This window comes from Canis lupus, chromosome 11 (genome assembly GCF_003254725.2).
Source record: "Canis lupus dingo isolate Sandy chromosome 11, ASM325472v2, whole genome shotgun sequence".
Lineage (NCBI taxonomy): Eukaryota > Metazoa > Chordata > Mammalia > Carnivora > Canidae > Canis > Canis lupus.
This window is the reverse complement of record NC_064253.1, coordinates 6,263,433-6,285,370: the sequence shown is the minus strand read 5'-3', so window position 1 is coordinate 6,285,370 and position 21,938 is coordinate 6,263,433. Positions and strand designations below refer to the sequence as shown.

Below are 21,938 nucleotides of genomic sequence, written 5' to 3'. Positions count from 1 at the left end.
CTGCGGGGCCATTGGGAACGCTGTCTCTGGGAGCTGTGGGTGAGGCGGTACCTCTTTTCCTTTGTCTTCCTTTGCTGGCTGTGGGGGGGAGCTGCCCCCATGCACCGCAGGGATTCACATTAGTTTCCCCGCCACCCATGGCTAAAGCTACCATATGATCACCTGAGAGCAAACGCCGTGTTCCTCTGAAATCAACACAATCTGGTTTTGTACAAAGTGTGCCTGCTTATTTTTCCTCTTAGCAGTAATTTGGCCCTACCCAGACAAACGATAATTCTGGCCTTATTACCTTAAGGGAAACAGAGCCACTTCCAGAGGGTTTCATTTTGTTTACAAAATCCCACACCCACCGAGATGGAGAGAGAGTTTCAGCACATGACCCCACTAAGTGTTTTTAGGGGCTGGCAGAAGAAAAAAGCTCTAGTCCCTTCTGTATGCCAATGATCCACTTCGTTCTACTGCTGCCCTGGAACAGGTAGTTTCTGTGCTACTTTATATATGCAGTATTTATTATGGAGTGTGGACAAGGTAGGTAACCACTAGCTATTGCTACGGTAACGTAGCGTCAACTTAGAAGCATACAAGCGTCAGCGTTCCTTTCTCCCTGGTGCATTTGAAGATCATCGGGCTAGAGCTGTTCTAGGCCCGGCTGGACTGGAATGGGCTCGAGGCTGCGGACTGGGGCCAGGTCTTCAACGCAGGTCTCTTATCCATCTTGGCCCAGCAGCTTTGTGAGGCACATTGTTCTCATGGTAAGAAGCAGGAGCATAAACGAATAAGCTCACTCGTAAAAGCACATTTCAAGCCTCCATTCATGTTATAGCTGCCAATATCCCAAATGCCGAAGCAACTTGCATGGCCAAGCCCAAATCAAGCAACCATGCCCACGATCAGTGGGACAGAAGAATATATCTTTTCTTCTCCTGAAAGGAGCATTAAAGTCCCACGGTGAAGGGTACCCAGACAGGGGTGAAGAATGGAGAATGATAAGGCATCTACCATAGAGAGGGAGGAGGAAGGGAAAGATGGCAAAGGAAAAAATATTTTTAGGGATTGGCTTTGAACCAGGGACTCAACTGAACGTTTCAGGCTCAAAGTTTATTTAAAGATCACAAGATCCCTATATTAAAAATGGAAAACTGACATCGAGGTGGGAAAGCTGGTGAGCACCCGAGCCAGAATTTACACAGGGGTCCAACAGACTCCAGGCTCTGGCAATGGCTACAGAGCCAGAGAGAGCGGCCTCTAGAGCTGTGTCTTGCTCTTTCAGAACTACAGCTGGATATTGAACCAGAAAGAGGAAAATAAACTGTGATCCTTTCAAGACCAGGCTTCTCCCAAAGGGTTTGCAGCAGGGACATTATGCCTGAAGCCGTAATTGGAGTCCAATAACCCGCGTCCTTCGCCATTAGACTGTAGATTTGCTGCTTGCTTATTCTCGGGGCTCTCGCAGGCATTCAAGCTAATCTGAGTCAATCTTGCCTTAAAGTCTATGTTATAACAGGATCAAGAACCATTTTCAAGTCCTCTGTAACAAGTTCAGATTTTTACACTTTTTAAATTGCTTTCTTGTGTTTGGCTTCTTGCGTATTAGTGCAGAAGGTTGAGCGTCGGAGAAAGAAGATAATGTTAATCAGCGCCCCAAGTGTAGCTGTGAATCCCTTCCCATCCAGTTTTGGATCGACTTGGGCGCCCTTAGGAAGAAGGAAACAGGACATAGAAGTGTACGGACCCCATATTAGCAAATTCAGCAGCGAGGATTTTCCACCTGTGCCAAGCAGCTGTACCGTGAGTAGGAGACCCTCCTGGGCCCCGAGTCCGTGGGCCTGGAAGGATGATCGCCTTTCTTCTCTACCACCCAGACGCCTTCACTCAGAGAAAAACCCTACCGCTGAGGTTTGGTCTAATTCACCCACTCCCTCCCCCTGTCGGCCACCCATTGCCATCGACTTGGGCTCCCGCATTACAACCTTACCTGGTTCCACAGGCCTGAAGTTCTGAGGAATCATGTACCAACACCGTGAAGGATCATGTCATACCCCTGCTAGGGGTTCTGCTCACTGTCACTGTCTTCATTTCCATTTTCTTTCTTTCTTTCTTTCTTTCTTTCTTTCTTTCTTTCTTTCTTTCTTTCTTTCTTCTTTCTTTCCTTTCTTTCTTCTTTCTTTCTTTCTTTCTTTCTTTCTTTCTTTCTTTCTTTCTTTCTTTCTTCTTTCTTGATTCCATTTAATTATTTGAGAGAGAGATGAGCAGGGAGAGGGGCAGAGGGAGAGGGAGAAGCAGACCCCCCTGCTCAGCAGAGAGCTAGATGCGTGGCTCCATCCCAGGACCCTGGGATCATCACCTGAGCTGAGGGCAGACTCTTAACCAACTGAGCCACCCAGGCGCCCACACCCCCTCACCATTTCCAAACTGTGGGGCAGAGTCATTGGTGAGTCATAGAATGAATTTAGTAGATGGCAGCATGTTTGCAAAATAAAATAGAAAAGAAAATACCCAAGAGCACTGCATGTAATAAGGGTATTTTTTTAAATGAAACTTTTGTTTGAATTATATGTAATGACAGATGTACAGGGCTGTAATATCAGATTGTTTTTCTGAAGGTTATGGTCCAAAAAAGTTTGAAAAATACTTTCCCTGGCACTTTTTTTTTTTTGAGAACATTCCATTTTTAGAATATCATTCTCTCATAGCCACCTATAGTGGCATCTGCTCGCACTCTACTCTTCAGACACCCATCGTTGCAACTCTTATGGTTACAAGTGGCGCATAGCACAGTGGGTGAAAAACTGAAGAACTGGGATATCATTGCATTACAGATCTCCCACTACATGGCAATCCCCTCTGACACATGCACACACATATGATCCTATACTGCATGCACACACGAGTTGTCTAGTGGGCAAGGTATGTGTATATGCACACTGACACTTCAGTGGAAATGGGGACAGAGGGTAAGTTTCCCACATGAGCTGACACGGGACAGCACAGACACACTAGATATAGTAGAACAAGATGACCAGGAGCTCACCCATGGTGATGGTGGGTATCCTGGACAGGAGGTATGGACTCGGGAAATTAACACAAGATGTGAGGAGATTTCAGCTGTTTTCACAATGACAAAGTCATGACCCAGAAAGAAATACCCAGTATCACAAACTCAAGCCATAGTCTAAACTTTGATTCAATGTAAATTGTAAATTCAAATTTTCCCTTGGGTGATAGAACATGGCAGGATTTCTCAACCTCGATCAGTGATATTTGGAGCTGGATAAGTCAATATTGGGGAGAGTTTGGGGATGTTCTGTGCATTATAGGATGTTTAACGCATCCCTGGCCTCTGCCCACTAGATACCAGGAGCACCCCCTCCTCACATGTGAAAACCAAAAATGTCTCCAGACACTGCCAACTGTCCCCTGGGGGCAAAGTCATCGAACACGAGAACCACTGGGATACAGCAATGAGAGCAAAGACAATGTCATAAAGTATCCCATGGTTGCTAAGTTTCTCTGCAGCCATGATTCCTTTTGCCCCACATAGCGGCTCTGCAAGGTAAGATTGGCCCTGATGGAACCTTCCATTGCCTCGTTGACTCATCGCCTAGGTATCTCAGTGCTCTTGGGAGATCAGTCTCAGCCGTCCTACTCTGAAGAAGACAATCAGTGGCTACAGAATGGGAACCAATCACAAAATGAGCCACCTTTTACCCACTCTCTGTGTTTGGGCAGTGCTAAGACCGGAATCAAAATACCAGGAGATAAGACATCAAAAGTGCGTTAGGAGGTCAAGTTTGGACATTCTGACCCTGCCTTGAACTATAAGAATGCAGATCATTAACATCATTCACCTTCCTTATTTCCCAGAGAAAATAACTTCCCTACATCAGATGTGTCTCAGTGGTACCCCGAGCTCTCAACCCCAGGTCCCCTGACCTCAACACAGTACTCAAGGAACATAAACCTCAGCTTATCACAGTCCCAGTCTCCATCCCAACTCCAAACTCTGGGGAGCAAGTCACAGTGGGGCTCTTACATAGCAGCACTGCACAACTCCCAGTGTGCTACTGACACAGACCATGGAAACGTTCTGGTACCTAGTTCTGAAGTATGAACAGGGCTTCAGGGACCACCCCATGGATTTATCACAAATCTCTGAGAAGGTAGTAATAAGTTAGAAAGGTACCTCTGAATGTGTCTACTGAAGTGATCTCACACAAGTCGTGAAACTTCTTAGAGCTTCAGTGTTCTCGTCTTATTTTGGCAATTTTAAAACATGGACCCCCAGAGCACCTGGATGACTCAGTCTGTTGAGCATCCAGCTCTTGGTTTCAGCTCAGGGGATGATCTCAGTGTCATGAGATCGAGCCCCACCTTGGGCTCCATGCTCGATGTAGAGTCTGCTTGAGATTCTTTTCCCCTTCCTCTCCCTTTTCTCCTCCCCCTGCTCATGCACTCTCTTTCTCTCTAAAAGAAAGAAAGAAAGAAAGAAAGAAAGAAAGAAAGAAAGAAAGAAAGAAAGAAAGAAACCATGGCGCCCAAATTCTTTGCCATGTCCCCCATTGAAAGAGGCAGGTCAGTGCCTGCTTTGTGATAATTGACCAGTAGAATTTGATGCAAATTCTGCTATGCCAGTGTCCAGACCCAGGTCTTAAAAAACTGCAAATTTTCACTTCTTATCTTGGGATGCTCACTCTTAGAACCCAGCAGCCATGCTCTAAGGAAACCCAAGTAGACCCTGGAGAAGCCCACCTGTCCAGTTGTCTCTGCTCACCTCTCATGGAGCTAGGATGAGCCTTCCCCAACAGAGCACATCCCAAAATGCAAACCCACATGGTGAGAAAAATAGTCATTGGTGTTTCCAGCCGCTGTGCTTGGGGGTGGGGGTGGCAGTGCAGCAATAAGCGGGAACAACTCATAATCTCTGCCCTCGCTGTGGAGGGTAGTAGGTGATCCGATGAGACGGAGTATGTAAAGTGAAAGCTCTTGGTAAATCTGAGAAAGTCAAATCACCCTTAAGTTGTGTTATCCCGGGATCCCTGGGTGGCGCAGCGGTTTAGTGCCTGCCTTTGGCCCAGGGCGCGATCCTGGAGACCCGGGATCGAATCCCACGTCGGGCTCCCGGTGCCTGGAGCCTGCTTCTCCCTCTGCCTGTGTCTCTGCCTCTCTCTCTCTCTCTCTCTCTCTGTGACTATCATGAATAAATAAATAAAATATTTTTAAAAAATTGTGTTATCCCAAGGTAAGAGGCAGCAGAGCCGTGGTTCTCCTGGCTAAGGAAGCATCTGGCCCATGTTGCTAAGAGCAGCCACCAGAGGAGCCAGGCTGGTGAGGGTGGGGGGCAAGGAGCAGTGACCTAGGACGGATGGCTACAGTCCCTCCAGTCTCAGGGCGAGAGGGGCCCCTGGGAGGTTGTCTGAGACCTTTCCTTCAGGCAGATACATGAAGAATAGAGATTTTATTTTAAAGGTTCTAGGAGGAAACAAATATCATGTCCAGCGGTAAATCTGAGTTATTCTGTATTCTTGGTCAGGAAGTTCGAAATCAAGTCCCTCTGGTTTCCTATGTGGCCCGGATCCTTGGGTTATGTTGTCAGATCAATTAGGGAACATGAGGAGAAAATCTGCAGGGAAAACTCGTTACTTAAGGCAGGTGGCTGAAGAGGAGGAGCCAGTGGAAGAGACCACATGGAGAAGAGACAGGGTTCACCAGGCACCCCACTGCCAGCACCCGTTGGTCACAGTGAGTCTGGCCCAGAGGCTGTTTCTAAAATCTCAGTCAATACAAAGGGCAGTTGTATTGCTGTCTTTAAAAAAAATTTCCCAGGGGACCGGGTGGCTCAGTGGTTGAGTGTCTGCCTTCAGCTCAGGGTGTGATCCCGGGGTCCTGGGATCGAGTCTCCCACATTGGGCTCCCCACGGGGAGCCTGCTTCTCCCTCTGCCTGTGTCTCTGCCTCTCTCTCTCTCTCTCTCTCACATATCTCTCATGAATAAATAAATGAAATCATTAAAAACAATATTTTCCCCATCATTTTAATGGGGAAGTGTAGTAGGCCAGGTCCCAATGTGGTGATGGAAATCCATAAATTATTTTGCACATCAGGAGGTGCAGATACCCTCTGAGAGATCTTTCTGAATCTAGTTCAATGTCTGGTCATTGTCCTTCGGTGTTTCTCCCAAAGGAGAGAGACCTTCTCCCTAGGTCTCTAGGTCCTTCTCCTAGGCCATCTCTAGGCCTGGTCTTGGTATAGATGGCTTTAAACCTTTCCTGCTACACTGGATCTGCCAAAAAGCTGAAAGCCAGTGAGTGGCAGCTGAATATGTTCTAGAAACCAGAGACAGGGGTGGTGTCAGTACTACTGCCACCATACTAGACCCATAGAAAGTCAAGACAGAAGCCCACACAGTCAAAAATAAACAAGGAACAGAACTGCACAGTGTGAAGAGGAAATGAGGCCTGAAACACACTGAGGTTTACCCCTTTGCCTCTCTCTCTATGCCTCTCATGAATAAATAAAATCTAAAAAGAAAAAAATAAAAGAAAATCAAAGGCTCATTAGTTCACTACTTTGTTTTGACTCTGGTTCAATACTTTTAACTTTTGGTAAAGGAATAGCCATGCTAGATGTCATAGTCGGGGAGGCCTGGAGTGGAGGGTCAACATGGGGCGATGACACTTTCCACGCTCAGGGAGGTCCCTGAAGTCAGAGGAAGGATGGCAAAGCGAGATGATCCATTTTACCCACAATTCTCTAGCCCCACGGTGGGCGCCCTGCAGTTACCCTTACAGGATAACACTCAGTGGACCATATATATGTGTTTCGATATCTTCACCTACTACAAAGCCAGGCAAAAGGGCTTCTCAGATCACAGACGTAAATCTCATAAAAAATAACAGGCGTGGAATGTGAGAAGCAGTTGTCACCCCAAGGGAGGCACCGGGAGTAAGGCCGCAGCCTGAACGTCCAAGTCAGGAAACCTAAATTCAGAGCTTGACTGTTTCAGTCACCGGCTGCAGGATGTGAGTGGACTTATTTCTCCTATCTTTGGCTTTAGTTTCCTCATTTCTGATAGTAGATTAGCACGCCAATCTCCCCAAGTTCTTGTGACAGTTCAGCTAGATTATTTCATGTACGTAGAGCCCTTGGCTCACGGTTGGCAAATGCTGACTGTCACTCCCTCCTCCCCCCTTGTGCCCCCCTCAAATGTACAGAACCAGGGAGGAAGGGGAGCCGGTGGCCGTCAGGAGAGGGCGAGGCGGGGCGCAGGGATGTGCCTGGCTGTGGTTTTTGCAGGGAGCAAGCTGCAGCTACCCTCGCCTTCCAGAGGGGAACGCTTTGCTGTGCTCTAAGGGAAACCAGCTCCTTGACATCATCTGGCCGCGAGGAGCAGACACCACGGAGCGAGACAGGTCGGGCAGGGCAGAGAGATCTGGGCTGAGACTGGAGGCCAAGGCTGCGCTTCCCAGCCTGCTCCGCCCAGGGGCCTCTCCCTTGCCTCAGGACGCATTTTGGATTCTTCCTCCTACGGGTGTGCTCTCCAGCCCACGGGCCTGTGCGGCAACCAGACTCCAGGCGATGAGCTGGACTGCTGGCTGGCCACGTGGCTTGGACGCCACCGGACCCTGCAGTCTGGCGGGACGGGTCAGCTGCAGCCATGGTGCGGGGCATCTGATCCAAGCCTAGAAAGGAGACGTCTGTAGGCTTGCTCAGGAAAATGAACATATACATAAATATACACACAGACCAAAAACTGGAGCAGCAGACCGAAAGGTTACCGGTGATCTTGCCCCTTGGGGTTGACCACTGTAGGTGGATCTGATCTGGAAGTGTCTCAATGCTCCCTTGTTAAAAACTAAATTACCCTGTACTCTTTTTTTTTTTTTTTAATTTATTTTTTATTGGTGTTCAATTTACTAACATACTCTTACTGCTTTCACAAGTTTTCTTTTGGCCTAACGAGACACAGCGCACATTTCAAGACAATTCAAGGCTCTTGGTTCTGGAGGTGCCCCAGATTTTGGAGGTGAAGGGGGAGCCCTTCTGGAAGATGGTGCCAGGTCCTAGGCCCAGACGTGGCCTTCAGAGGCCGGTGCTGGTGAGGAGTGTCAGTCACATGCTGTTAGGAGCCAAAGAGCTGACCCTTCCTTGGACTGAAGAACTCAGCAGAGAAGAGGGATGAGGTTGTTGCATCTGGATTTCCACGATCAGAGCAGGACAGGCACAGACAGAGAAATGCACAAAAGAGCCCCAACCAACCTCATCTCTCCAGTGCCTCCTCTTAATATACTCTGGGCGTCTTTCCCCAACTGCAAGGCCTCTCAAGGGCAGTCCATTCTGCTGGCCTCTGCATTTCGAAGAAGGATGAGGTGGGGTTTGTAATTACCCCATATCGCTATGAATTAGAGTAATATTCAATTAGTACATCGTGCATTTAAATGATTTATTTATGATGCATAATTGATAAAGTTCTGTGTACACAGCTTTGCTGAGTCACTTGAAAAGTTTCAAGGCCTCAGATGACGACTAGGCTTTCTCTCAGCACTTGGCATCCTTGCAACCTGTTCTTCTGGGACCTGTTCCACCAGAGACCTTGTCCTTCTTGCAGGCCCGGGTCTGTGACTTTCAAAACCAAAATGACTGCATCTCAGCTGCTGAGAAGCCAGGGCAAGTCCTGGTATTTCTGCTGCCACCTCAGGAGGGAAGGACGGTGTCAAGAGCAGGTGTGGAAGTGGACCTCGTTCTCCAGGAGCTCACAGAGCAGAAGGGAACGGCTGGCCCAAGTGGTGGCCCAGTGAGGGGAGGTCTCCCAGCATGGCTTGTGCTTCCAGCTCCGGCTTCAGGGACGAGGGGACACCTGGATGGCTCGCCTTCCTGTCACGAAATTTCTCTGACAGCCTCCACTAGTCTCAAGATGGCAGCCCAGGCAGGCCGAGCAGGCGGAGGAACTGGGCCCAGGGCAAGTGGGGGCTGTCTTGGTTTGCTGGGGCTGCCCCAGAAAGGTACTGCAGGCCTTGAGAAACAGAAATGTCTTTCTTCACGATTCCAGAAGCTGTGAGATCAAAATGTAGGCAGTGTCAGCTTCTTCAGAAACCTCTCTCCTAGGCTTATGAATGGCTGTCCTCCCCCTGTGTCTCCACCTGTTCTTCCCTCTATGTGTCTGTCTGTGTTCTCATCTCCTCTTTAAAAAAATAAAAAATAATAATAAAAAAAGGATTTTATTTATTTATTTGGCAGAGAGAGAGAGCCCATAAGCAGGGGGTGAGGCAGAGGGAGAAGTAGGCTCGCCACCGAGCAGGGAGCCAGATGTGGGACTCGATCCCAGGACGCTGAGATCATGACCTGAGTTGAAGACAGATGCTCAACCGACTGAGGCATTCAGGCGCCCTTCATCTCTTCTTTTTATAAAGTCACTGGTGATGTTGGATTGGGGCCCAGCTCATAACCTCATTTTAATTTAATTATATCTTTAAAAGCCCTCTATCTACACCTACCACTTGCAAGAAACAAAAGCCACCTCAAGGGCCGCATAGGTGTTACACAAGCAACGTATGTAATTTTTAATTTTCTAGTACCCACAGTAAAGAAATTTAACAGAACCTGATAAAATGAATTTTAACAAATATATTAATTCAGTACATCCAAAATATTTTTACTTCGACATGGAATCTTTATGAAATGAAAATGTTTAATGAAATTTATATATACTTATATATAAATATATTATAAAATATTAAATATAATGACAATGTTATAAATATAATAATGTAAGTATTATATATTGTGATAATATGTTATTCATAATATATATGGAAAATGATAATATATCTATTTGTGTATCTCTAAGGGACTCTGGTGTGGGGGCCTCCAGTCCCACCAAGCACACAATTAAAGTCATTCTCTGGATCATTCAGGTCCTAAGGTCATCTTTTTCTCTGTAATCTAAATTGAGTGATTGAGGTGCCTGGCTGGCTTAGTCCATAGAATATGTGACTTTTGATCTTGGGGTTGTGAGCTCAAGCCCCATGTTGGGTATAGAGGTGACTCAAAAATAAAAGTCTTTGAAAAATATAAATAGGGCAGGTGGGTGGCTCAGTTGGTTAAGTGTCTGCCTTCTGCTCAGGTCATGATCTCAGGGTCCTGGGATTGAGCCCATATTAGGCTTCCCGCTCCATGGAGAGCCTGCTTCTCCCTCTCCCCCTGTGGCTCCCTTGCTCATGCTCTTTCTCTCTCAAATCCTGTTATATAAATAACATCTTTATAAAAAGAAAAGAAAGAGAAAGAAAGAAGAAAGAAAGAAAGAAAGAAAGAAAGAAAGAAAGAAAGAATAAAGAAGAAAGAAAAAGAAAAAGAAGAAAGAAAGAAAGAAAGAAAGAGAAAGAAAGAAAAAAAAGAAAGAAAAAGAAAGAAAAAAAGAGAAAGAAAGAAAGAAAGAAAGAAAGAAAGAAAGGAAGAAAGGAAGGAAGGAAGGAAGGAAGGAAGGAAGGAAGGAAGGAAGGAAGGAAGAAGGAAGAAAGAAAGAAAGAAAGAAAGAAAGAAAGAAAGAAGAAAGAAAGAAAGAAAGAAAGAAAGAAAGAAAGAAAAAGAAAGAAAGATTGTTTCTCTAGAATCCCAGCTCTGATGATCTTGGAGCACAAGGACATATTTGCCGGGAACCTGTGGATGTGCCCCTCCTTTAGGATTTAGGAATCGGGGCAGGGTGGGATGATCTGCCAGCCTGAGAAACGTGCCAACGCCCCAGCACCCTGGGGCCTTAGCCAGCAGCCCGCACGGTGGAGGCAGGCCAACCCCGACAGCATACGACCGTGTCCAGCTCTGTTTAGTTGTCAAGATAAGTAGTGCGGGGCGAGCACTGTGATATCCCCTCGCCCCTTGCAGATGAGCCCGCTGAAGCTTTTGAAGGCAGTAGGACTTGTGGAGGCCGCTCATGGCGGGGAGGGACGGCTTCGAACCTGGGTCCCTCGTCTTTCCAAAATCGCCGCTTTTCATGGTGCCCAAGGTTGCAAGGACTCAGATTTCAAAGTAATTGCCTTAGAAAATAGAACTCTAAGGTTAGAGGCACCTGGGTGGCTCAGGCGTTGAGCGTTTGCCTTCAGCTCAGGTCGCGACCCCCGGGGTCCCGGGATCGAGTCTCGCATTAGGCTCCCCGTGGGGAGCCTGCTTCTCCCTCTGCCCCTGTCTCTCTGTGTCTCTCATGAATAAATAAAATCTTTTCAAAAAAAAAATTAAGGTTAAGTGGGAAATACCGTTGCTGTCGCGTTGGCGGATTATTCGGGGCCCGCCGTGCAGTCCTGCGCACCTGCAAGCCCCCCTTGCCTGAGCAGCCCTGCCCGGCCGCGGGGCGCTGGGGAGGGTCGGGCGTCTGCCCTTCCCGTTGGGCTGGGGGTCCCGGGGTCGAAGGGCCAGCAGAAGCCTCAGCGAGCGAGCAAGATAATTAAGACGCATCCTGGCGTCCCGGGGCTCACCCAGGCTTCGCCCACGAAGTCCTGAGCCGGCGGTACGGCCTGCAGAAGGAGCGCCCCCGCCCCGCGCCCCGCGCCCCGCGCCCCGCGCCCCGCGCCCCGCGCCCCGCGCCCCGCGCCCCGCGCCCCGCGCCGGCCTCAGACCCGGCCGCCCCGCCCCTGGGCCCATTACGAGACTCACGCGGGTGGGTCTCAGTTTAATTATACTCGTCAGGCCGGGGATTTGGGGAGCTTTAATTTAAAGATGGTGTTGCTTTTCCTAATAAAATAAATCACTTTTGTGTTCTGTAAAAAAAAATAAATAAATAAAGACGGCGTTGAATGCTTTTAGATTATTTTAAACTTTGAGGCCCCCCGCAGCACCACGCAGCTTTTATAAATCACAGAGCGACGCCGCGGAGGCCGTGTGCACCGAAGGGCCAGGATCAGCGCAATCCCCAAAGGACGCCACCCCCGCCTCCGCCTCCGCCTGGCCTGGCAGCCGGGAGGAGCTCAGCGCCCCCTCGTTGCTCCCGGGGCGGGGGGGGGGGGGGGGGGGGGGGGCGGGGAGAAGGCTGGGCTCCGCTCCGGCGACCCCTGGGTCGGGCTCTCAAATCCTGTATTGCTGCCGGAGGAAAGTGGTCAGCGAAGTTGGCCTGGACTTAAGCCTCCGGGGCCGGAGGTGGAGATGGGAACGGGTCCTGGAGACGTCCGCGTCCTGCCTAACAGGAACCGCAGAGCTCTGGGCGCTGCGTGCGCCGCGGGGATCTCAACGCGGGATGCGGGATGCGGGATGCGGGATGCGGGATGCGGGATGCCCGCTGAGGGAGAGCTCCGGGGCCTGGGGGCCCCAGGCCTGGCCTGGCGGTCAGACCCCTGCGGTTTTTTGTTTGTTTGTTTTTAATATATACATATTTTTTAATTTATTTACTCATGGGAGACACAGAGAGAGAGGCAGAGGGAGAAGCAGGCCCCATGCAGGGAGCCCGACGTGGGACTCGATCCCGGGTCTCCAGGACCGCGCCCTGGGCTGCAGGCGGCGCTACACCGCCGAGCCACCCGGCGTCCCGTACACTCCTGCATTCTTGCCACCGTTCTGCCAAGTGACCTCGGGTGAGTCACTTAACCTCTCCGGGTCTCCTTTTTGGAGTCTAACTCACAAAGGTATCGACGCCAATAATTTATGTCAGAATCTAAGTAACGATGCCAGTTACCTGGAAGAGTGGCTCCAAGTGCCATCGTGTGTGATTGAAGTCCTCCTAAAGTGAATGCAGCAGCAAGGCATCTTGAGTGACGGCTCCCAGGAAAGGTAGGTGACTGTCACCCCCCGGGGCCACTGTGTGTGGCTCAGATCTCTCGGCTCCTGGACGGAGAGATGATTTTGGGGGGACAGTTCCAAAGATAGGATGGGAGACTCCTCTACCAAAAAGATCCCACTTGCAGTGAGAAGTGGAGCTAGAAGATTCGGATAGGAACCCCAAGGCATGGGAGTAGGATGCTAAAATGGGACTCAGTATGACTCACTCTTGGTGGAAACTCCAGAAGCTGAGAAGTACTGGTGGACACTAGAAGGCAAGAAAACCCCGATGCAAGGTGGGGTGCTTGAGCACTCAGGCAGGCAGGCCACTGTGAAGATTTGTCCTCTCATCAAAATCTGCCTGGAGGATCCAAACAGGTTGAGGTTACGAAGCTTCCAGACTTTCTTCACAGCTAGGCGAGGGCATGCCAGGCCCTACAGGTCCTCCCTCCTGCTCTAGAGTCAGGAAGGGAGGGGCAGGACTTCCCTCTTTTCAATCCAGTTAAGACAGGCTTCCAAAGAATCCCTTGGAGAGGCTGACCCATGTCCCCCGGGGTGTGTGGGGGACAGAGGCCAGGTCTGATTCCCACCCCAAGAAGCCCAGAGGCAGAGGCTCATCACAGCAGCCTGGTGACAGAGCAGAGAAGTGCACTGAGGGCCGATCCCCCGACCACACGGGCAATGGCCCACAGATCTGACGTGAGACCCCGGGAAGGGAAGGGGCTTGGCAGAACCTTAGACCTGACCCCCTTGGGACACCTGGCGGGAAAGGGGACCCAACAGGACCAGCAGACTTTCATGTGGTCAGGGGTGGAAGGAGAGAAGGTGATGCCCACTGCAGCTGAGGCCTCCTCCAGAAGACAATGCCGCCCACAAAAAAACAACAGAAAGGTGCCTGATGGGAACCCATCAAAACAGGAGGCAACAACGTGGGGCAGGACGCCAGTCAAATATTACCTGTCCTGCCCTACCTCTCCTCCCTCCACTATCTCCAAACCATGGAGGAGCCACAAGTGGTCCCATGAAGTGAGGAAGAGGAAGAGGAAGGACCAGGCAGGAGGACCCTGGGGAAGACTCCAGCATCCTCTGTCTGCTGCCTGTCAGACCCAAGCGGGGAGGAAGGAGAAGATTTCACTGTTGAGGTAGGTTTGAGTTTCATAGCTACGGCAGACTGCATATTTTAATTATGAAAATGAGAGTATTCTTAAAACATAAAGTGACTGGGAGACTTTTCAAAAACGACAGGAAAAACCATGGGGTTTGTCCAAGTGGGTAAAAATTGATCCCTAAAATGGATTTGAAGGGTCAACAGCAAGAAAGAATAAAACTGTTTTTTTTTTTAACCTGGACCCCCACAGAGTTCAGCTCCTTCAGCGTGCCAAGTACGCAATCTTCAGGGACCAGAGTGTGCCAGCAAGGATGACCCTCTAGAACAGGTGTCACTTGGAGAGAGCAGCCAGTCCATTCACTAGCCTGGCTGGATGTCTGAGATGGCGCAGGATGACAGCAGAGCCTCTGCTCCCTGGATGCAGAGCTTGGAAGGATTTGAAGACACACTGCCTCTTTTTGGTCCCTGGATATTTGGTGCATGTCCCAGAATAAATACACTTCTAAAAGTGCTCCATTGCCTCTAACATGTATCTTTGAATCATAAACACTGTTAGATAAAAGGAAACTCATTTCATTTTACTTTATCAAGTATATACTAAAGGCCAGAGAGGGGACTGTTCTTTTGGTGCAAATGACAAAAACCAAGGCAGAAATGGAAAGAAGGAAAGAAGGGAGGGGAAGGGAGGGAAGGAGGAAGGAACGAACAAAGGAAGGAAGAGAGTGTGGGCAGGAAGGAAAGAAAATAAAAAGACAAAGGGGGAACCTTTACTAGCTCAAGTATCTGAAAAGTTCAGGCAATATTCATGCAGGTATGGCTGTATCCAGGAGCTCAATTAGTGTTTTTCCAAACATATCTTTCTCCACTTCTCGGCAGTGCATCCACTTTCCTACACGGGGTAAGTAACCCCTAGAAGCTCTAACCTTGTAGTCTATCAACTGAGTAACCCCAGCAAAAATGAAGAGACTTTCAGTAGGTTTCAGTAAAAGTCACAGCTTGAATTTCATTGACCTTGCTTAAATTGCATGTCTGGTCTTGAGCTGATCATCAGGACTTTAAAGGCTGTGGCCTTGCACTTATGCTCCCTAGGGCAGGGCTGTGGGATCAGCCCCAGGGAAAACATGGCACATGAGCAGGAAAGAGCTGCTGCTTCTTGAAGACAGGGATGTGGGGCACATGTAGGCAAAAGCAACAGGTGCCCGCTCTGGACACAGAATCTGTAAGTAAACAACAAAGCCAGGATTCAAACTTCCATCTTTCGATTGCTAAACCAAAGATTTTTTTGTTTACTGCCATGTCCCTCTTTTTGTTTTATCAGCCAGGATTAATAGGGTAAGTTTGCAGTTTAGAAACTCAATTTATCCCGCCCGCCTAGGTAAAGGACTTGCTAAAAATAAACCCATGTAAACAAAATCATTTCATATACAAGACAGCAAATGGAATCATTGGCCTCATTTTATTAGTATTGTTCAAGATAAGAATTGGTGCTCTAATTTAATCTGACACTAGAGAAAGCTCTAATTTGATAAACCCCTGATTCAGGACTACAGAGCACCCTTGCATTCACATGAGCGAGACACAACGACAAGTCGGCAGTAGAGTCAGATGCATTCTTCGATGTTCTCTGGAGTTCTGACATCCTGTCACAATTAATTCTAAAAGCAGAGAGTTGAATATGGCTTGTGGAAGTGACAGTGTTGTTCATTTGTCAGACAAGAGAACAAGAGCATAAATAGGGTGACTAATGCGAAGTTTGGGGGTTTTCTTTTATTTATTTACTTGCACATAAAAAAAAGAGTTTTTTTTTTCTCCAGAAAAATGACAATTAGATTTTTAATCATCTGTATCCCTGCTCCATAAAACTCTAGAAATTTCAATGAAACGAGTGGCTTCATGCGGGTTATTGGCCAGCCACTCACCCCAATGACACAGTATTTTACCTGAAACACAGAGGTGCAGCAACAGTGGGGAGGTGGGCCCTGATACAAGCAGATCGTGTATTTCTTTACTCTTCTCTTGATCCTCTGCTTCCTGGCTACAAAACTCAGGATTGGAAGAAGTGCAGATCCTTCCCTGCCAGGACCTGGGACGGAGGGAGTGGTCATTGGGAGCTACAGGGCAATGTGCACAGAACACGAGTTATGGTATATGATGCAGGCAAACTGTCGATGGACAATGCATTTTTACTTTATTTTATCTTATTTTACTTTATGTATTTAAAGGCGTCTCCACATCCAGCATAGAGCCCAAGCCAGGCTTGAACTCACGACCCTGAGACCAAGACCTGAGCTGAGATCAAGAGTTGGATGCTGAACTGACTGAGCCACCCAGGCACCCCAGTCAATACATTTTTAAAGAAGTCATTGTGGACACACCATGTTACTGAGAAAAGTGGGCTTTCCTTGACTCCCCGCAAAGAGAAGCTTACCCCTTAGAGTGGTAAGTGACTCGTGCTAACCATTGGTCAATCAATTACCTGTCCGCACAGAAGTCTGACGTGAGGCCACGCACTCGGTGACAGCCTCTTTCAAGCTTGATAAAAACTTCCACCTGTCCACCCAGCTGAGAAATATTCCTGAGTGATCTCATGTGCTGGACTGTGCCCAGGAGATCCAATTTTTGACATTGGGGAGTGTAAAGCACCAGGAACTCGTGCATGGGAGAAAGGTATTCTAGGAGCCCAGAACCAGGCCCTGACCACGCCTGGGGTCCTGCTTTCAGCAAACAGTGCTGCCCCAGGTGTGGGTCTTTAAGAGTGTCACAGCCAATGTGGGACAACAGCTGGAAGGATGAGGCTGCCCAGGGCGCCCTGCACAGAAGGAAGGCTTTGTGCTAGCTCAGTGTGGAAACTCTGAGTCGGGGCAGTGCGGGCTTTCAGATGGATTTCCTATCATTTATCTTCTTATCAAAAGGTTTAATCACTTCCCACTCTCCTGACTGTACGGGAATAATGAGCTTATTCTGTCCCTACCAATACAATGCACAATAGAAACAGTTCAGAGACTCTTCGGCCTCCTAAAATGAATGTCTTATTGTGTAAACATCATTAAAACCACAGGAAAAGGAATGTTTAAAGAAGAAAAAGAAATCTCAGTAATCCCACGCACAGCCGTTGCATATTGCCTGCTGGCGTTTGTGTGCGCACCAAGATGAATTTTACGTGAAAATTAGTTGTCATTTCCCCACGAAGCTGAATATAGTCTGACATGTAACGGACCTGTGGCTTCTGGAGAAGCTCAGTGTGTTCCCCCAGGATTTTCGGCTTCTCTATCCAGAATGAAAAAGTACTTTAGAAACTTGAAAACTAATCGTGGTGGTTTCTGCCCAGAGTTGGATTGCTTAAGTCTTGCTCTGGAAACAGTTAAAAATTGCATTACGTTCCCAGAGGGCAAGGTCTATATTATATACCTTGATGCCTCAATTAGCTCCCCTTCCTCCCTAAACAAAGCTCCTTTCTATGAAGTCAGAGGTATTAAATAACAAAAGCAGCTTGGAACCTGAGACGTCCTGGGAGGCAGTGGCTGACACTGTGCCAGGTCCCATGCAGAGCTGTCAAGTCCTCCAAGTGATTCAGCTTCCCCAGACTCCTTCCTCTGTCCTCTCAGCCTGGTCAGAGTCAGGGTGCTCATCACTCTCCCCACCACCAGAAGGGAGAGTCCTCTGCAACTCACCAGTCCTTCCATCCCATGGAAGAATTTAGCACTGATACTGTCACTTGGGCTGTGTTGAACCTTCCCTCTGGTCATATAATAAGGATGGATTTTATGCACTTGTAAGTGGGTGAAGAGGTATGGAAGCAAATGGCCTGTAAAAGCACCCTGCATCCTTACTACTCAAAGTGTGGTCCTTGGACCATGGGCATCGGCATCCCGTGGGAGCTTATGAAATGCAGAAGCTCAGGCCCTACCCGCTGGTATTGGGTCAGAAGCTACATGGCAACAAGACCTCCAGGTGGTGTGGCGGTTGTTGATCAGGGACCACGCTTGGACATCCACTGCTCTAGAACTAGTCAGGGAATCTGCATACCTGAGTATCCTCCTGAGGTCGTTCCCTATGGGTATAGAAGAGGCGGTTAGTGACCTTTCATTTCCATGATGGCAGAGAAGACCAACAGGCAGGGCAGCACACTTGGGATGGAAAACTTGTGCCCACTCACTGCTACTACCAGTCATCTCCTGGGTCCAGCCTACCCTGCAGCACCCATCCTCCCCTAACCTCTCCCTCCTCTCAATCTGCTCAGGATTTTCAGCTTAGATTGGCAGGCACATGGGATCCACTTAGTTATCATGACATATACATAGCCAATCTGAACCTTGTGACACACAACAGTATTGACTTGACAGTCTCCTGAGATACATGAAATTAGAATTAACATGAATCCTCCAAAATAAAAAAAAAATCTATCAATAATTGCATAATTTGAAGACCAACAGAGGTCCTGGGAAACCATTTCATTTTCCCCACATAGCAGGCCACAGAAATGCCTGCCATCTTTTCTCAGGATCTGTAATCTGTGAACCTTATTATTATTTATATGAGTCAAAGAGTTTTGTTAACATCGTGGTGACTATTTTGCCAGTACTAATCTTCACTGATACAATTTATTGTCATCTAAAAGATCCATGAATGGGGGTGCTCACTCTGAGGCTGATAAAAAGCTCCCCCAAATTTAAATCTATGCAAGGGAAGTTAGATGTGGTAAAATGCCACAGCAAAACCCATGCACGCACTCTGACGTGCTATTGATATGGGAAAAGACTCTGCAAAATATTATAGATAATGCTGGGGTGGGGGGAACAGCTTTAAAGCCAAAAGAAAACATAATAATTACAGATTTATGCTCTGCTGGAACACATCCCTCTGACTTTACATTTATTGCTATGGGAAAGTTTGTCTTGAATTATGCAAGATCTTCAAAAAAGCATCCGTTGCATAAAATGTGACCACGACATATATGAGAACATTTTATTCCTCAGGTCACTGAAGCCAAAAAATGTGTCCTGATGTATCCAATATGATTTCTCTCCTTGTTTGTAGAATTCATCCCCTCCCCTGGGTCGGGCACCCCAGGCTCCCTTCATCCCTTCCCCCCCCAGCGCCGCCCCGGGACCCCACACATCGTACTGCGGGTAGCAGACACCCGACAACATGATCATTTGGCCATTACCACCACCAAGAGAGCTGATTTTTAACTCATTCTCTGTTTTCATTCTTTCTTTTTTTTAAAATTCAGGCTGATAGTTTTTGAACTTTGGCTTTGAGCAAGGCTCTTGGTGGCTCTGCTGGATGGCTGTTTGACTTCTCTTACGCCTCAGTTTTCTGTCTTTGAGATTTGCCCTCAGCCTGACAGCCATTGCTCTGAGGGAGTTGTGCAAAGAGGAAGATGGTGCCCTTCAGGGTGGGGAGGGGCAGGGCTGCAGCCGTGTCACTGGAAGTAGGAGAGGGTATACAGGTTCATCCATGGTCCTGTGTTCCGGGGTGAGGGGCCATCCGAGGTGGGACACAGCCCTCACATGCCTTTCCCCTCTGCAAGTGAGACATGTAGGGCTGTATCTCAGGAGAGAGGTGGGGTGTGCCCTGGAGTCTCTCTTGGAAGTGGCCAGTTGTAATCATGACTGAAGGAGCTTTGACTATTAAGAGGTGACCATAGGTTGAAATCAGAGCTGTGGGAAACCCTCCTCAAGGACTGAGAGAGGTGGAGGGACAAGGCCCCAGATGGAACAGTCCCTTTGCTTCCTCCTATGGAAATTCCTCTTTGGCCTCTACACCAAAGGAAGTCACAGAGGCCAAGAGAGAAAGAAGTGTTGAGTTGAAACATATTAAACTGCCATTTTTAGACACCAAAAGGTTGACTGTTGGCAATTTCATGTGATTTAACCAAAATCACCCAGTGGAAGGGGTGGGGAGGGTGTGAAACCTTCTAAAGTTTGCCTGTGGCAAGAGGTGGGCATGGGAAGAGTGGGGAGAGTGAAGCTAGCTTTAGGGAAGACCTCTGTCTGTCTCCCACCATGGTGGAGGCTGCATAGAGTGGGGCAGTGGGCTCTGGAAGTTACCCCATTCCCTCTGGGTGGTGGATGCCAATGATAGAGGGGATTTTTTTTTTTTTTTTTTGAAAAAAAAGGTTAACTTATCTATTTGAGAGACAGAGAGAGAATGAACAGAGGAAGGGGCAGAGGGAGAGAATATCTAAGCAAACTACTGCTGAGCATGGGGCTTGATATCATGAGCCATGAGATCAGACTCTGAAGTCAAACCAAGAGTTGGACGCTTACCTGACTGAGCCACCCAGGCACCCCCTCAGTCAATAGATTTAAGGCACAACTCTAAATCCTCCTCACCCTGAAATAATAATACACTATGTGTTACCTAATTTGAATTATACACACATACACACACACACATACACATACAACTCTAAATCACTCTCTGATCACTGATGGCAGCCAGGGTTAAGAACTTCTGTAGCAGATATGAAAACTTGTGCTAAAGACCTGTATCTATTCATTGAAGGGAAGACAGTAAAGATTCACTCCAGTAGCCTGAAACAATTCTGGAGGATTAGAGGGGATTATTTCTGCGAGCTGCCGCCATACCGCTACTGCCCTCAATCACACTGCCTTGTGATTGATTTTCAGGTAATGACCCTGAAGACAGGGTCAGGGACAGTCTCCTAGTCTTCTGTGTGTTCTCAGCACCTTGCCTGGGTTCCAGACGCCCACTGGAAGCTCCAAGAAATGGTTACTGAATTAAAGCAGAAGGCTACTGATTATATGGCATTCCTATGGAGAGCTAGTAGCTGGAAATCTTCAAGACTAAGGAATGGGATGCAATATTTCTTAAAAGAATTAGATGACAAAATATATTGTTTTCATGGAGCATCTCCCAGGATGATTCTCCCAGAATGTATTTTGGTCCTTCAGATAGGAGTTAGGCTGAAATATATCTATGTATGAATTATGAACAATAAATTAATAAACTAGATTTCAAGATAGAAATAGTAAAATACAGGAGGAGAAGAAACTCTTTCTAAAGACCTGAGAACTATTTCAGGAGCACCAAGTACATATAAATAATTGATAGAATATTAATAATAATTTAATTATTCATTGAAATAGGTTCCTTAAAGATATGGATGAAGAAAGACTAGATTAGACTAGTTGAAGACATATACTTGAAAATAATAGGCTACTTGCTCCAAATATATTCTAACTTTTCAATAATTCAAGCTAGTTGTACCATTTTATTCCATACTTAAAGGTTTTAATCTATCTACTTAATTCACTAACTCATTTGAAAATATGTGAAAGGTACTGTGTTTGGTATCGTGCGGCTACAAAGATGAATCAAGGGAATTTGTCCTCAAGGACATTGATGAAAAGAGGTGGTAAGCCAGGTAGATTCGATTAAATAAATATTCTTCAACATAGAAAGGGATCTGTGGTAAATGAAAGTGCTAGAGTTTTCTGAGGGAGAGAGGTTGCTTCCATCTGTGGGAAGAGAGAGGTCTTGGTGTTGAGAATTCTTTCTGGGAAGGAGATCTGTTGGTGAGGATGGCTGCTGATGGCAGAAGGAAAGAGCATCCTCAGTGGGCATCATAGACACAAGCATGTTTATACAATCAAGTCGCCAAGATTTGGAGCTGGATTCAGGCAGTGCTCATGGGTGCATGAGAGGTAGAATTGACAGCTGGAAACCCATAGAACCAGGTTGTAAGAGGCTGTACTGGAGAGTTCTGAGTTCAAAGAAATAATGTGGATTTTGGAAATGTGAAATTCTCAGCTCTGCTTCATCTGCCTTGGCATTAAAATGATCTACCAGCCAACACCTGAGAGTAACCAAGGACATCCTGGAGATAGGCACCATGTGGTTTGCCACGTGAGAATGGGAATGGAAAGCACCCTTTGGGTTCCTGCCATTTAAAATAACATAGGAACAAAATTAATGAGGGCAGATGATCTCAGTGTGAGGACACTGGGAAATGTCCTGGCAATATCACATCAACCTCACTTTGGGCCATCATTAATGGAATAGCGTGATGAAGAGGTGTCACTACATGAGTGGCATATGAGCAAAGGAAAAACAAACACGGTGCTCAG

At 47.5% G+C, this 21,938-nt stretch overlaps 1 protein-coding gene and 1 long non-coding RNA gene across 2 annotated transcripts; one reads left to right on the top strand and one right to left on the bottom strand.

Moving 5' to 3' along the window:
• Window positions 1-7,903: 7,903 nt before the first annotated feature.
• LOC118350291 (uncharacterized) lies at window positions 7,904-14,291 on the bottom strand. The gene is made up of 3 exons (XR_007413888.1): window positions 12,962-14,291; window positions 12,652-12,800; window positions 7,904-9,048 (listed from the first exon to the last, which is right to left on the bottom strand). It is a non-coding gene; the product is annotated as an uncharacterized LOC118350291 (long non-coding RNA).
• LOC118350290 (uncharacterized) lies at window positions 12,080-14,474 on the top strand. The gene is made up of 2 exons (XM_035697044.2): window positions 12,080-13,876; window positions 14,093-14,474. The coding sequence occupies exons 1-2, from the start codon at window positions 13,278-13,280 to the stop codon at window positions 14,163-14,165; spliced, it is 672 nt and encodes a 223-aa protein (XP_035552937.2). The 5' UTR covers window positions 12,080-13,277; the 3' UTR covers window positions 14,166-14,474.
• The last annotated feature ends 7,464 nt before the right edge of the window (window positions 14,475-21,938 follow it).